At 45.3% G+C, this 13,972-nt stretch overlaps 1 protein-coding gene across 3 annotated transcripts in view; it reads left to right on the top strand.

Annotated features, from left to right (window-relative positions):
- The window catches only part of ephb6 (eph receptor B6), a 97,121-nt gene that overhangs the window by 37,853 nt on the left and 45,296 nt on the right, over nucleotides 1–13,972 (top strand). For 2 of the 3 annotated variants that reach the window (XM_058054177.2, XM_058054173.2), the window contains exons 3-5: nucleotides 2,590–2,862; nucleotides 4,356–4,525; nucleotides 10,475–10,770. In XM_058054177.2, the coding sequence (XP_057910160.2) occupies nucleotides 2,590–2,862; nucleotides 4,356–4,525; nucleotides 10,475–10,770 (739 nt within the window). The remainder of the gene's footprint in view (nucleotides 1–2,589; nucleotides 2,863–4,355; nucleotides 4,526–10,474; nucleotides 10,771–13,972) is intronic. The other variant, XM_058054176.2, reaches the window with a different exon arrangement.

Raw genomic sequence — 13,972 nt, 5'->3', positions numbered from 1 at the left:
TGATAAACAGTATACGAGTTGATAATAAATGGTGATGTATCTTTTTAAAATGTGGATCCAGAACAGGTTACTTCAAGACTTTTCTCATTGATAAGTAGATTTAGCATTTTAGTGTTGGGTTTTCTACAACATGGGTAGCTTTGAATGTGTTTGGACTACCATTGTGTCAATAACTTGAGTAGAGCCACTAATAGTAGTGGGAAAAGGCTATTAGCAACACCACTCCCTGTATGCACACTCAATAATGGTACACAGACAAGCGCTTTTGCTCTATGACTTACTCAAAATAAACACAGTTAGGCCACTGAGAAATTGTTACTTACTGGTTGCTCTTCTGACTCTTCCACACGACCAAATAACGTTGGAAAGGCGTAGGGCTTCATTACACATTTTTGCGGGACTACCAGTGTTTAAAAAGAATAGAGCCACTGATTGTGGTGTGAAACAGGATAGTCAAACGTTGACCCAGGACAATGCAAAGGAATGTTGACGTTGCCCATTGCTACGGCTATTTATTTATTTATCAAGGAGTTCTCTTCAACCTGACGGGATTGGCAAAATTCTAAAAATGTACCATCAAGCAGAACCAGCTGCTCACATGACAAAATGAAAACATTTTTGGAGATTTTAAGTGGTAGTATATTTATTATTTCATTATTATTATTTATTTATTTATTAATATTTCAAAATTGTATCTGTTGCTTTGGAAGTTTTGGTCAGTGTTGCTGCGGTTAGCCGGGACGACCCAGCAGTTTGAAGAGCTGCTACCACTTGAGCGTGACGTGGAAGCGCTGCCTCAACTGGGATGCTCAGCCTGTAAGCTACTTTTAAAAGTCCTACATCTACCTGCTACAATAAACAGAAAACATATTTATTTATAAATATTTTGATATATTTATGTACATGCACAGTATTGTAACAGATATACAAGAAATAAAAATGATTTATACAAAAGACAATGCAGCCGAAGTCTAGGCACATTTTCCACTTCATCATGAAATCATAGTTTGAGAAACACAAGCGTAAAAAACACACCTTTTTATAGTGGAGTTTAGGATGCAAAGGAAAGCAACAAACAATTGACTTGTTTTCTCCATAACTAGCTGCTACAAGTGAACTAGTAATATTTGTTCTACACATCTATATACTGCTCATTGAGTTTGTCCATAACGAGAATAATAAAGATGGAAGTTGTATCTTGCTGTGTAGCTTGGAACGTCTCTGCACCACTTTACATCAATTTGTCGTGGAGGAGCAAGAATAAATCAGGAGCAGCACTTAATATCAGTTGACTGTCATGACAGCGACAAAGTGAGGTTAGCCATGGACCCGCACTACCCTTGTGATCGACCAAAAGACATAATGGGCACCCCTGTGCGAGACTGACAAGCAGGCTGAAGACTGTGACTGTTATTATTCACTAGTGGTGAACACCTATACATACTGTCATTTAAAATGAGGCATGTTATAGATTAAGCTTGGATTATGCTTATATGCATTTATCTTTGTAGAACAATGGCAGTTGAAGAGAGAAGGGGAGGTTTCTGTGCTTGAGTCTAATTAAATAGTCACAGCAGCCACAAGCGTGTTTTTGGGCATTGCAGTTACTCAGTTTACTTGCTATTCCTGATGAGGTACTTTCTTTCTCCAGGGATTTACTTTGCACCTGAGCGCATGAACCAAAAACCTGAACCTGCCTCCAGAGAGATCAACAGTGAGCACTGACATGACAAGCTGTCATGAGTTCTCGTCATGGAAACTTGTGATCTTGTTCTTGCTCTACTCTCTTTTGTTAATCCTGTCAATATTTAACATTTACTTGGACACAGAAAGGCCGCCATAGCTTAAGGGTGTCTTTGGTTTTGGATAATGTTTGTGTCTACGTAGATGCGTGTGTTTGCTTTAGTGGATGTACTGATAACTATTAACTTTACATGTTCTATAGAACAAGTATGGTATCTGACAAAAGAGCATACGCCTCATATTTTAGGGATGGAATTTGGTATTTCTCCACATTTTTCATGGCAGTATAACTGTACTAGCAACACTGCAACACCTTGTCATCATTCTCATCTAAAAAGATCAGTAGTGAATAACAAAATAATTGTGTCCTGAGGCTGCACAAGCGCTGTCGGTACTGGGGAGCTGTGGTTTATTGAGCATATCTGGTTAGCATGTAAGGGCATTTAGATCGTTAATACTACCTGCCCCAATGGCGGGGGAACATGAATTCCAGTATGTACTTTGGCATTATGACACAGAAACGGCTTTCCAACATGAGAGTCCACAATCACCTCCAAGAAGTGCCTTGCGGAGGAAGGTAAAGGTGTGATAGAGTGTCTTCGCCACACCTCAACCCAAAGGAGCACCTGTGAGGCTTCCTTGAGAGGATGGAAAGAAGGAAGGTGGAGGAACACAAGGTACCTCCACCTGTGATGTCATCCTGGAGGAGTGGAAGGATTCCAGTAATAAGTTGCCCAAGAAGATTTAGGCTGTGCCCACAGGAAACTCCAACTGGGACATGTCCCACTGGGACTATAGTCTTCAAAGAAACAAAGAATAAAAGTATTTTGTGTCTGTGTCTTCCAGTGGGATGAAGTCAGTGTCCTTGATGATCGCGGGAAGCTGATACGCACGTTCGAGGTGTGTAACATCAATCAGAATTCTCATATCAAAGACAATTGGCTGGCCACGCCCTTCTTGTACCGCCACTCTGCCCCTCGAGTTTTTGTCACCTTGCGCTTTTCGGTGCGGGACTGCGCCAGCCTGCGAAGCCCATTGCCCACTTGCAGGGAGACCCTCACCTTGTACTACAAGCAGGCCGACAGCCAGCGGGAACTGGAGAGGACCTGGGCGGCCGAGGTGAGGAACATAGAAAATGTTCGTGTAAACCAATAAACACACTAACCGGGGTGCAGGCTAATCCAGGTTCCAGTGTGCAGGAGTGCAGTAACAGTAAAAAACAAGATTTCATTTCCCCTGCCCCCCCACCACAACCCTGACAACCCTGCCTGCCTTCATCTGCCATCCTTGCTCCCTCCCCTCCCTGGTGTTTTCTTACGGTTCCCAGTAGAAGTAAAAGTTATGTTCAACGTTCATTTATCCATTTCAATTGTCACCAACATCCCAAGGTCCTCTTCAACCTGCTGTGTTACACCTGCAAACGTAAAAACTGCCCATAAACGTAATAAACTGATTGCAGATTTGTATTACGTTTGTGGTTTATTACGTTTGTGGGCAGTTATTACATTTGCGGGTGTAACACTGCTGTGTTTCTCATCAGGGCCCGAGCACCCAGCGAAAGTGCTGTGAATATTTTAGCCTTCTTTAGAATCTTTGGTATACTTGGTTCCATAATATAACTTTGTCTCCAAAGTCATTTTCCAAATTGCAATTGATTTGTTTTGTTTCTCCAAATATCCCAAAATGCATAATTTTTGTTGAATATTTCAACTTTATTCTAGTAAAATGACTAGATGATATTTTTCCTCATAGTATGACCAGTTTATTTTTGTAAAATTGTGACTTTTTGCTCTTTAGAACAAAACTTTTTTCTCTTACTATTTTGACTTTAATCTGAGAAACATTTGTACTTTAATTTTGTACTGTAATTTTCTCGTCATAATTAGGACTTTATTCTGATAATATTTGGACTTTTTCCAGAAATGACAGCATTATTTGGTTTTGTTTCCATATTTCATACTCCATATTCCACCTAAAAATGCATATTTATTTGTTCATATTTCAATGCTATTCTATTAACATGATATTATTTTTCCCCCATAACAATATATATATATGATACAGACTAGATTTTGGCAATGCAATGAGAGTAAATTGGATCCAGGCTGGTGTTCAAGCATCCCTTTTGAGACGCTGCCTGCTCCTCGTTGACTCTCGTCCACTTCCTCATCAGGCTTGGATTTACATGTTTTAAAAGCGTTTTGTCTCTCCGAGGAGAAATGCACTCGTCTTTAGAAACAGTGCTTCCCTCTCACTGCGATGACGGCTGCACACATAGATCAGGCTCAGTATTCTGACATGTGCAGACATGAAGAAAGTCATGGCAGAGATAAATAAAGCAGCAGCCACTTAGGGTGTCTTTACAGTTGCTCTGAGGGGATGCTTTTACAGACGGCATCTTTCATCTTGTGAATCACAGTTTATTAGCTTCACATGTCAGAAAAATAAGGTCGCCTCTTTGCAAGAAGTGAACCCATTAGGGTAATTATACAATTATGTATTTGTTTAACAAGACACAGAGTGATGCAATAGACAAGTTGTACGCTGCTGCTTTGAATGACATGAAAGTGCATATTAAGAGGTTGTTGTGTGTCCATTATGTACATTTCTAGCCATCCAGCAGTGGAAAGGACACCAGGGAGGGCTGGGTGAAGATTGACACCATTGCAGCAGACAAGAGCTTCTCCAAGGTGGAGCCCAGTTCACCTCATCAGTACCAACCCAACAGATATAGCCGCATCAATGTGAAGACGCGCAGCTTCGCCCCCCTCACACGCAACGGGTAAGACAGGACCGTCCCACGTAGGGGGCTAACAGTATGCGGAGGGTGGGAGGTAAAGAAACTGAAATGAGTCAATTTTTTAAAGTGTATGGATACTATGAAAACGTCTGCTTAATGTCACAATGTTCTGGAAGAAAACATTTTAAATACATGCCATGATGCCTGGTGTGTAGAAAGGTATCAAACACCTAAACAAAAAAAACACACAAAATAAATGAAAACAGGGTGAAAATCATACGTGTGTATTTTGTTAGTCAGTGGCTGACACAACAGCTACAACCTCCAACGAAGACATCATTAGTGTTTAGTGAAACACCGAAATAACATCCTCTCATCTGCATCCTATCTTTGGACTTGCACATTACAGACACATGGTCTCCAAGGCACGTAACCACGTGGCATGTGGCCACTTGGTGTCACCAAAAAACAACCACAACTCTATTTGAACTTAAGGAAGACCTATTATGCTTTTTCCAGTTTTCTGACTATAAATGCAGTTTGAATGTAGTATTCTTGAATTAAGGGATTATTAGCAGAAATATGAGGATATTGATGCTATTTGCTTGCCTAAATCATAAAAAATACAAATATGAGGCATTCAGAAGATGCATTCAAAGACACAGTGATATTGTACACTGGTCACTCGGTGTCAGTTACTGTGGTGTTGTTTGAGACACACAAGCACCAGACTTGAATGATGGAACAAAAGGCTTTTATTGCAGCTGTGAATGATCTCACAACAGCCACAATCATGCCTCCCTAATAACAAAACTCAACCTTGAACTTTACTACATTGGGTAATTGACGTGCAAGGTGTTATTTTATGTGTATCTTTTATTTTCTCTTTAATATGTCCACTATATTGGGTAATAGGAGGGCAAACGTGGCTATTGAGGTGCTATTTCATGTTGAGAGGGCTGTAATAATGTTAAAATTAGGGCTTTCAAAAATAACGTGTTAACGGCAGTCACTAATTTAGTTTATTAATTACCTTCAAAATGTTTAGCGCGATTAACGCATGCGCATCGGGCAAGCCACCGCTCTATTATGACGACAGATGGCGGCGCAGTGTAGCTCCCCACAGATTCACACATTCGACTTTGTCGCCTCTTTAGAACTTTCTGAGCTGAACACAGCAGTGCAATTCAAACACCATATATGTATCTCAAATCTAAAACAAACATGTCTGTCTCTCATCCGTTCGTCATTGCAACACTTCCTCATGAGAAAGATCGTGAGATACTTTCACTGACACTCCAAACATCACAACTACCTGCGAGCTGCCTCTCATTTATTTTTGGTATTATTCTTGTTTAAATCACAATTACATGTACATACACTGGAAAGGATTATATATTTTAAAATACTTTTGTACAATGCATTTGTACAAAAGACTGGTTTAGTAGTGTCCATTCTCTTTTGCTGCTTTAAGTTAACATGATTAAACATGCTCCCATTTACGACACTAGATCCTGAATGTTCCAGTGCCGTGTACCCTCACTAGGGTCTCGGGTGTATGCTGTAGCCTATCCCAGCTGACCAGGCGAGAGTTAAATAAAGCATTCATTCATTCCATTTATTTTCTACCGCTTATCCTCACGAGGGTCGCAGGCGTGCTGAGCCTATCCGAGCTGTCTTCGGGCGACGGGCGGGGTACACCCTGGACTGGTCGTCAGCCAATCACAGGGCACATATAGACAAACAACCATTCACACTCACATTCATACCTATGGATAATTTAGAGTCGACAATTAACCTAGCATGTTTTTGGAATGTGGGAGGAAACCGGAGTACCCGGTGAAAACACACACATGCACAAGGAGAACATGCAAACTCAACACAGAGATGGTCGAGGGTGGAATTGAACTTGGGTCTCCTAGCTGTGTGGCCTGTGAGGTAACCCCTCGTCCGCTGCAGCCTTAAATAAGGCAGTAGCCACATTTACATGGACCCAAATATTTTAATTCCATTCGGGTTATTTGCTCAAATGGAATGAATCTAACCTTTGTGTACACCTCATTCCGAAAGAAAAGTGCCAATCCGAAAGAATATAGTATAATCGGATTCACAGGGGTGGAATATTCCTTTCCCCAATCCGATTGAGGTATCGTGTACCCACTCAAACGGAAAGTTGTCAGTGTGCATCCTTTAAGCGCATGCTCAGCTGTGACGTAACACGCAGACTTCTCTCAGGTTTTGAAAATGGCGGCGAGCAGAACGTACAGCGTACAGAACGACTCGCTCCCACCAATCTTTGCTACGGACTTTCATCCACAGCTTTCGGGTACTCTGTGGTTGCATCAAATTAATCCCAGCCCCTCTACGCCTCTTCTTTGCTGTCATTTTTTGCAGGATTGCATGGGTTTCAAGTTGCTGCTTTAAAAAAAAAAAGCGTAGCAACTGTCCCAACAACCGTGGTAATCACACACTTGTCCGCCATCTTCGATGAATCACGTGATGTTGTTTACGTTTTACTGCACATGCCGAATTGACTATTCCGTTTGATTATAGCCGTGCATGTAGACAGGAGATTGGAATATTCCTTTCCATGTATACACTGTTTTCTGTTTTCTGGTATCTGTCACGCTCTGTGTGGGTTTGCACGTTATGTTTGAGTTCCCCGTTTGGGCTTTGGTTTCCATTTTGAACTTTTTGTATTGGACTTCCTCTTTTGCCTCCTTTTCCTTAGTTGCCATGGTTACCCACACCTGTGCCTAATTTGTCCCCTTATTTAGTTCAGGTGTGCGCTTCTCCCTTCGTGGGATCATTATCATTTGTCCGTCAGCAAGTTGAGTGCTTTTTCCTTTTGCTGCTATTATTGCACAAAATAAATATAATTCACCTGCAACTGGTCCTGCTTTCTGCATCCTGGGGTCGAACTTTAAAGCTCTCAAGCCGAACCGTGACAGAATGATCCCACCAAATAAAGGCGACCTCGCAGAGAGCGATTTCTGGACCTGGCAGCTTTTCAAAGCCATGGAAGACGAGGAGACGGCGAGACCGCCATGGGAACTGGAGGATGTGGTGCGCGGGCCGGACGACACGCTCGTCTCAATGTCGTGGTTTTATCCCGGACCGACCGACGACACGCCAGACCGGCCGCGACGGCGACGCAAGCCGCGGTGCCGGAAGGCGAAGACACGCTCGTTCTCCCCTCCACGCCAAGCCAAGGCGCACCCACCCTCCTGCCATGCCGGCTTCGATGAACCCGACGGAGATCTCGAGTTCGCTGAGTGGACCCGGCACTTTTTCAAGACGTTGGAGCAGGCGCGTGCGAGGTACACGCCGGAGGAGCTGGAGACCATGGAATGGGGGCCGGACTGCACGCTAGTGCCGAAGGCTTCACAGCGTCAAAGGGTGAAGCCAATCAATTTCTCCTCGCCACACCATGCCGAGGCGGCATTAACCCCCCACACCGTCGCTGAGTGCCGGCCCATCACGCCACTATTGATGGCCCCCGCAGCACGTCAGCACGCCGAACTCCAGCCGACCACCTCTTCCACATCCCTGTTGCCTCTCGCACAATACGAAGAGGAGCACGGCACACGTTCCCCTCCAGTGGCCAAACCCCGCAGCTCCATGGTTTCTCAAGACCCGGCTCCCACGCCAAGCTGTGTGACGCCACTGTTTCCTCCAGTGGCCAAACCCCGCAGCTCCAGGGTTTCTCAAGACCCGGCTCCCACGCCAAGCTGTGTGACGCCACGGATTCCCCCTGTGCCCAAACCACGCAGCCCCAGGGGTTTTCAAGACCCGGCTCCCGTGCCAAGCTGCGTGGCCTCACAGATTCCTCCAGTCCCCAAGCCACGCAGCTTTAAGGTTCCTCAAACCCCGGCTCTCGTGCCAAGCTGCGTGACTCCACAGATTCCTCCAGTCCCTAAGCCACGCAGCCCCAGGTGTTCTCAAGACCCGGCTCCCGTGCCAAGCTGCGTGGCGTCCCGGATCCCGCCCGTGCCCAAGCCGCGCAGCTTCAAGCCCAAGGAAGTGGCTGCGGCCGGGATTGCTGACCTGGAGGAGCCAGTGACCCTCCTCCAAGCCTCCCTCCTCCCTTCCCTGGTTTCGGCTCCCTCTGATGACGGCGTCTGGGATCCGCCTACGAGAGGGGGGGCTAGTACCACCTGCTGGGCTACGGTGGAAGCACAGCCCAGCCCGCCGATGGAAGGGGAGGATGGCGCCACCTGCTGGGGGAGTGAGGAGGCACAGCCCACTCCACCTGCAGGACGAGCAGCAGGGCTTGCTGGAGCAGAGGGACAGGCTCTGGCAGGGACGACGCCTGCTGCTTCGCCGTCGGCGCGTCAGGGTCGGACGTCTGCTGCTTCGCCGTCGGCGCGTCAGGGTCGGACGTCTGCTGCTTCGCCGTCGGCGCGTCAGGGTCGGACGTCTGCTGCTTCGCCGTCGGCGCGTCAGGGTCGGACGTCTGCTGCTTCGCCGTCGGCGCGTCAGGGTCGGACGTCTGCTGCTTCGCCGTCGGCGCGTCAGGGTCGGACGTCTGCTGCTTCGCCGTCGCCGCGTCGGGACCGGACGTCTGCTGCTTCGCCGTCGCCGCGTCGGGACCGGACGTCTGCTGCTTCGCCGTCGCCGCGTCGGGACCGGACGTCTGCTGCTTCGCCGTCGCCGCGTCGGGACCGGACGTCTGCTGCTTCGCCGTCTTCGCGTCGGGACCGGACGTCTGCTGCTTCGCCGTCTTCGCGTCGGGACCGGACGTCTGCTGCTTCGCCGTCTTCGCGTCGGGACCAGACGTCTGCTGCTTCGCCGTCTTCGCGTCGGGACCGGACGCCTGCTGCTTCGCCGTCTTCGCGTCGGGACCGGACGCCTGCTGCTTCGCCGTCTTCGCGTCGGGACCGGACGCCTGCTTCTTCGCGTCGGGGCCGGACGCCTGCTTCTTCGCGTCGGGGCCGGACGCCTGCTTCTTCGCGTCGGGGCCGGACGCCTGCTTCTTCGCGTCGGGGCCGGACGCCTGCATCCTTGCCGTCTCCGCGTCGGGGCCGGACGGCCTCTAGACTTTCGGCCGGAGACCTGGTTCTACATCGAGGGCGCCCCCCGGAGGGTGTATACCGTCCCAACCATTCCCTCCATCACATGGAGGGGTCTTGTTGGCTCCGCCGGGCCTGCCGCCCCGGCCGGCCCCCTGAAGGGTCCCGTCGGCGACCCACCTCCGGTCCCCCCACCACCCTTCCCTCTGAACTGTTTCGGACGTCTGGGATCCGTCCTTGAGGGGGGTGTACTGTCACGCTCTGTGTGGGTTTGCACGTGACAGTTTATGTTTGAGTTCCCCGTTTGGGCTTTGGTTTCCATTTTGAACTTTTTGTATTGGACTTCCTCTTTTGCCTCCTTTTCCTTAGTTGCCATGGTTACCCACACCTGTGCCTAATTTGTCCCCTTATTTAGTTCAGGTGTGCGCTTCTCCCTTCTTTGGGATCATTATCATTTGTCCGTCAGCAAGTTGAGTGCTTTTTCCTTTTGCTGCTATTATTGCTAAATAAATATAAATAAATATAAAATAAACTAAATAAATATAATTCACCTGCAACTGGTCCTGCTTTCTGCATCCTGGGGTCGAACTTTAAAGCTCTCAAGCCGAACCGTGACAGTATCATTCGGAAAGATTCCATTCAGAAAGAGGAAAATCTCCTCATGTAAACGTTGCTAGTGGTAGGTAAAGTTTTCAATATTTTATTTTCTCTTTATTGTACTATACTGGGTAATAGGCGTGTAAAGGTTACTATAGGTGTGTTATTTAATGTCGAGAGGGCTCTAATAATGATAGCATATTTAGAAGGTTGTAAACAGGTTTTCTGTGCAAATACTGTAGCAAAATACTGAATTACTACAAAGGTATTGTAGCTGACGTTCAGGTCCGGAACCAATGAAATGAGGGATTACTGTATCTGTCCATTGCGAGTGTCGCCATATTTGCATTCTTAGTCTGGTCCCTTCTTTTTTTCATCTTAGATTTGTCCTGTCCATTGTGGATAGTGGGGCTTGCGTTTCCCTCATGGGAGTGTCAGTCTTCTTCCGCCGCTGTCCGGCCACCAGCCTCTACTTGGCGTCTTATCCAGCCACACTGTCGGGAGCAGAACCTACAGCCCTGGTGTCGGTGAGCGGGATGTGTGTCACCCACAGCAAGGCCCACGGGGGCATCGGCCCTCGCATGCACTGCAACGCTGAAGGCGAGTGGATGGTGCCAGTCGGAGGATGCACGTGCGATGAGGGCTATGAATCCAACATTAATGGGTCTGCCTGCTTGGGTAAGTCTGATTGATTTCACGGATATTCACATAAACACCTCCTCATGTGGAATAATTCACAGGAGCACAGAGCAGTATGTGAAATTATAACTCCCCATTTGTGCAGAGTGTTTAAAAAAGGACAGATTTTTGCCTGCATGTTGTACTGCATGGAGTTGTCGTCACCCAATTTGGACTCGTTGGAAGAGAAGCAAAGGTCAGATTGGAATGCATGACATGAAGGGGGTGGAGCCTCATCCATACAGTTTTGGCAGTCATGTGACTCTGCTTAGGGAGTCTGTCTGGACCTCAGAGGGTCTCCTTTTCCACTTAACAGAGTCGGTTTGAATTTGCAGCTTTTAATAAATGATGTTCATATGTTTTATATATTCATGAGTGAATAAATAAACAATGCATATATACTGTACTTCCAAAGCCCTGTCTATCATAAAATAGCATATTCTGTCTATTCTGTTGGGATAGGCTCCAGCACACGCGCGACCCATCAGGATAAGCGTTAGAAAATGAATGAATGAATGATTAGATTATTGAAGAATACATTGACTGTGATATTTGGAAAATCAAGAAAAATGAAGAGCAAAAATAGGTCAGAGCAAGAGTTGATGCTGCTAGCGTGCTTTTTTTTTACCTCCAGCTGAGATTAAATATGTACTGTAGAACGTGTTCGCATATCCACATGTGTTGCTTTACCAAATATCGAAGTGACATTAGTCCACCACATTGTTGGCCATGATGTCAATATTCTGCTCATCAAGCCATGCGTCCATACGATCGTGGCCGCGCTACATAGCACCTTTGCGGCTGACGCACGCACACTCCTGCTTGAACACTCGTGCGACTGCCAAGATGGTATTGGTACTGATTAGCAAAATTCTCCTCAACAATACGGTGAAGAGAGAAGTGGGAGGAAGGAAGGAAGGAAGGAAGAGTCCTGGTGAGAGCAATGTGACACATTTAGGTCATGGCGATGTAATGGCCACTCATCTGTAAGCAAATGATGGAAACCGTTGGGGGGGGTAAGCAAAGTGGGTGGGGGTGGCATTGATTGAACAACTTGAACAAGAAAATCCCAGCGTGTACATCAGCATTTGTTACAAACACACTTAACTTTGGCTTGTTTGGCTTTTTCATGATATTTCCCTGTCGAAAGGAAGAAATAAAACCTTTGCTATCAAACCACTTTTAAATACAAGTAAGCATATGTGTTGAATGATTGATGAAACAAAAGTTGAACATAAAACATAAAAAAAAAATCCTTCCATTTCAATAATGACCATGAAGTAAAACTGCAAAAAAAAAACACCTACAAACTCTGAAACAAATTTATATTTGGGAAAACAACAAAAAGTGTAATTGTAAAATATGATTGTACAAACCAAACCAAAGTGACGCTGTCAAATAAAAACAAACCAGTAAGACTGTAAAATAAATTAGAATGTATAAAACATATACGTACATATATCAAATATACAACATTCCAGAAATATGCATGTTTGGTTATGGGAGAGTGTAAAAGGTCCATAGGTATGAACGTGAGTGTGAATGGTTGTTTGTCTATATGTGCCCTGTGATTGGCTGGCCACCAGTCCAGGGTGTATCCCGCTTCTCGCCCCAAAAGTGAGGAGAAGAGGTATTTTAGTATATAGTAGTAGTAGTTTAGTATATATGTGGTATATTTCTGAAGTGTAATTTATCATCATTGCCTGAACGTTTCCTGTGGCCAAGTGGTTGGAGATCCCTGCCTTCTAACATGATTGGGTATGTGATGTGTTCTTTACACATTTGAAAATACTGTAAGAATGCCACTTTTACACAATTTTTTTCTTTATTTCACAATGGAAGATTCAGAACAAATGTAAGCATCAAATCATATTAAATTATGTCATTTGTACATTTGTACACAATCCTTGTATTTGTCAAATACATTGTTTTCTTCGGCCCGCTCAAGTATTTTTTTTAACACCCAAATGGGGAAAATACGTAGTGAGTTCAATGAGTTTTTAAAAAAAATCCGTCAGACCCTGAATGAATAGGGTATTATATATATATATATATATATGTTTTTAAATCAAATATATAGTGTTTTTAAATCATGTTTTGCTGCTCCCGTCTATTTTCCATTTGTGACCGTGTGGGTAAAATGGCTCTTTTGATAGTAAAGGTTGCCGACCTCTGCCCTAGTTAGGCTTTTTATCTCACAATTTTTACTTTTTATTTTTCACTTTTTATGTCATAATTAAGGCTTACCATTGGGAAGAAACAGAAAAGCAGAATCAGGGTATTTGTTGTTTTTTCCAGTTTTGTTGTTTAATCATATTTCGAAGAATATGTTGGTTAAAAGTTGATGGGTTTCTTTTTTTTAGCCTGGGCTGGTTTGCATGGCTCCTTCCATGTCCTGACAATGAATGCTTGAGTCTTGCCAAGTCAGCTGTGAAATATGTTCAAGCTCTTTGTCACCAACTGACGCTAATTTCACTCGCACCCACGGCTCCCAGCTGTCCTCTTTTTGACAATGTTTTTGTTGCTCCACTGACAGGCCGGGATGCGGATTGCCTGGGCAAAATGTTGCCGTAGTCATCCATTACAAGGAAACACAGCCAGATGATGGTCGGATCCTTTTGTTGCCGTTTTGGACTTTAGCACATTTAGTAAAAGGTGCAAATGAGTCGGTCTATGGCCGGTCAAATCCAAACTGCAAGCAGTAAAGTCCAAAGTACGGCGCTGACATTTTGATAGAAAGAAAGTGAAAATCTTGTGCTTGAATTATTGATACAAGAGTTTATGGCTGGTAAGTGGAGCGGAACATCCGCCTGCTATATGATCACTGACATTCAGCGCTGGGTTTGGTGTGGGAGTTCATCATGTCTTTTCAAAGAGGACACATGCACAGTCAAGCGCTGTCGCTGCCTGATGTTTTGTTATTTTTTTTCTCTCTCTCTCTCTTGCAAATTTATGCGGCTCATGTGGGCGAAAAAGTCAAAACCTGACTGAACACAAGAAACAATGTTCAGCCAAACATAAAATGCTTCCGGGAGTTCACCTCAGATCCTGCATATCTTGCAGACGGTGCTCTCTGCAAGCTTCCTTTGGAATCCAGAAAACATCAGGCTTTGGACTCACTTGCTCACACTTTTACTTTTACACGTCACTTAACAAACAATGGCACACATTTAGGTGAGATTGCTAATGAGATGTCAAAAAG

Source organism: Doryrhamphus excisus, linkage group LG5, assembly GCF_037039965.1.
Source record: "Doryrhamphus excisus strain RoL-2023G ecotype Guam linkage group LG5, RoL_Dexc_Guam_v1.1, whole genome shotgun sequence".
Lineage (NCBI taxonomy): Eukaryota > Metazoa > Chordata > Actinopteri > Syngnathiformes > Syngnathidae > Doryrhamphus > Doryrhamphus excisus.
The sequence above is the reverse complement of the archived record's forward strand: the minus strand, read 5'-3'. Positions and strand labels throughout refer to the sequence as shown.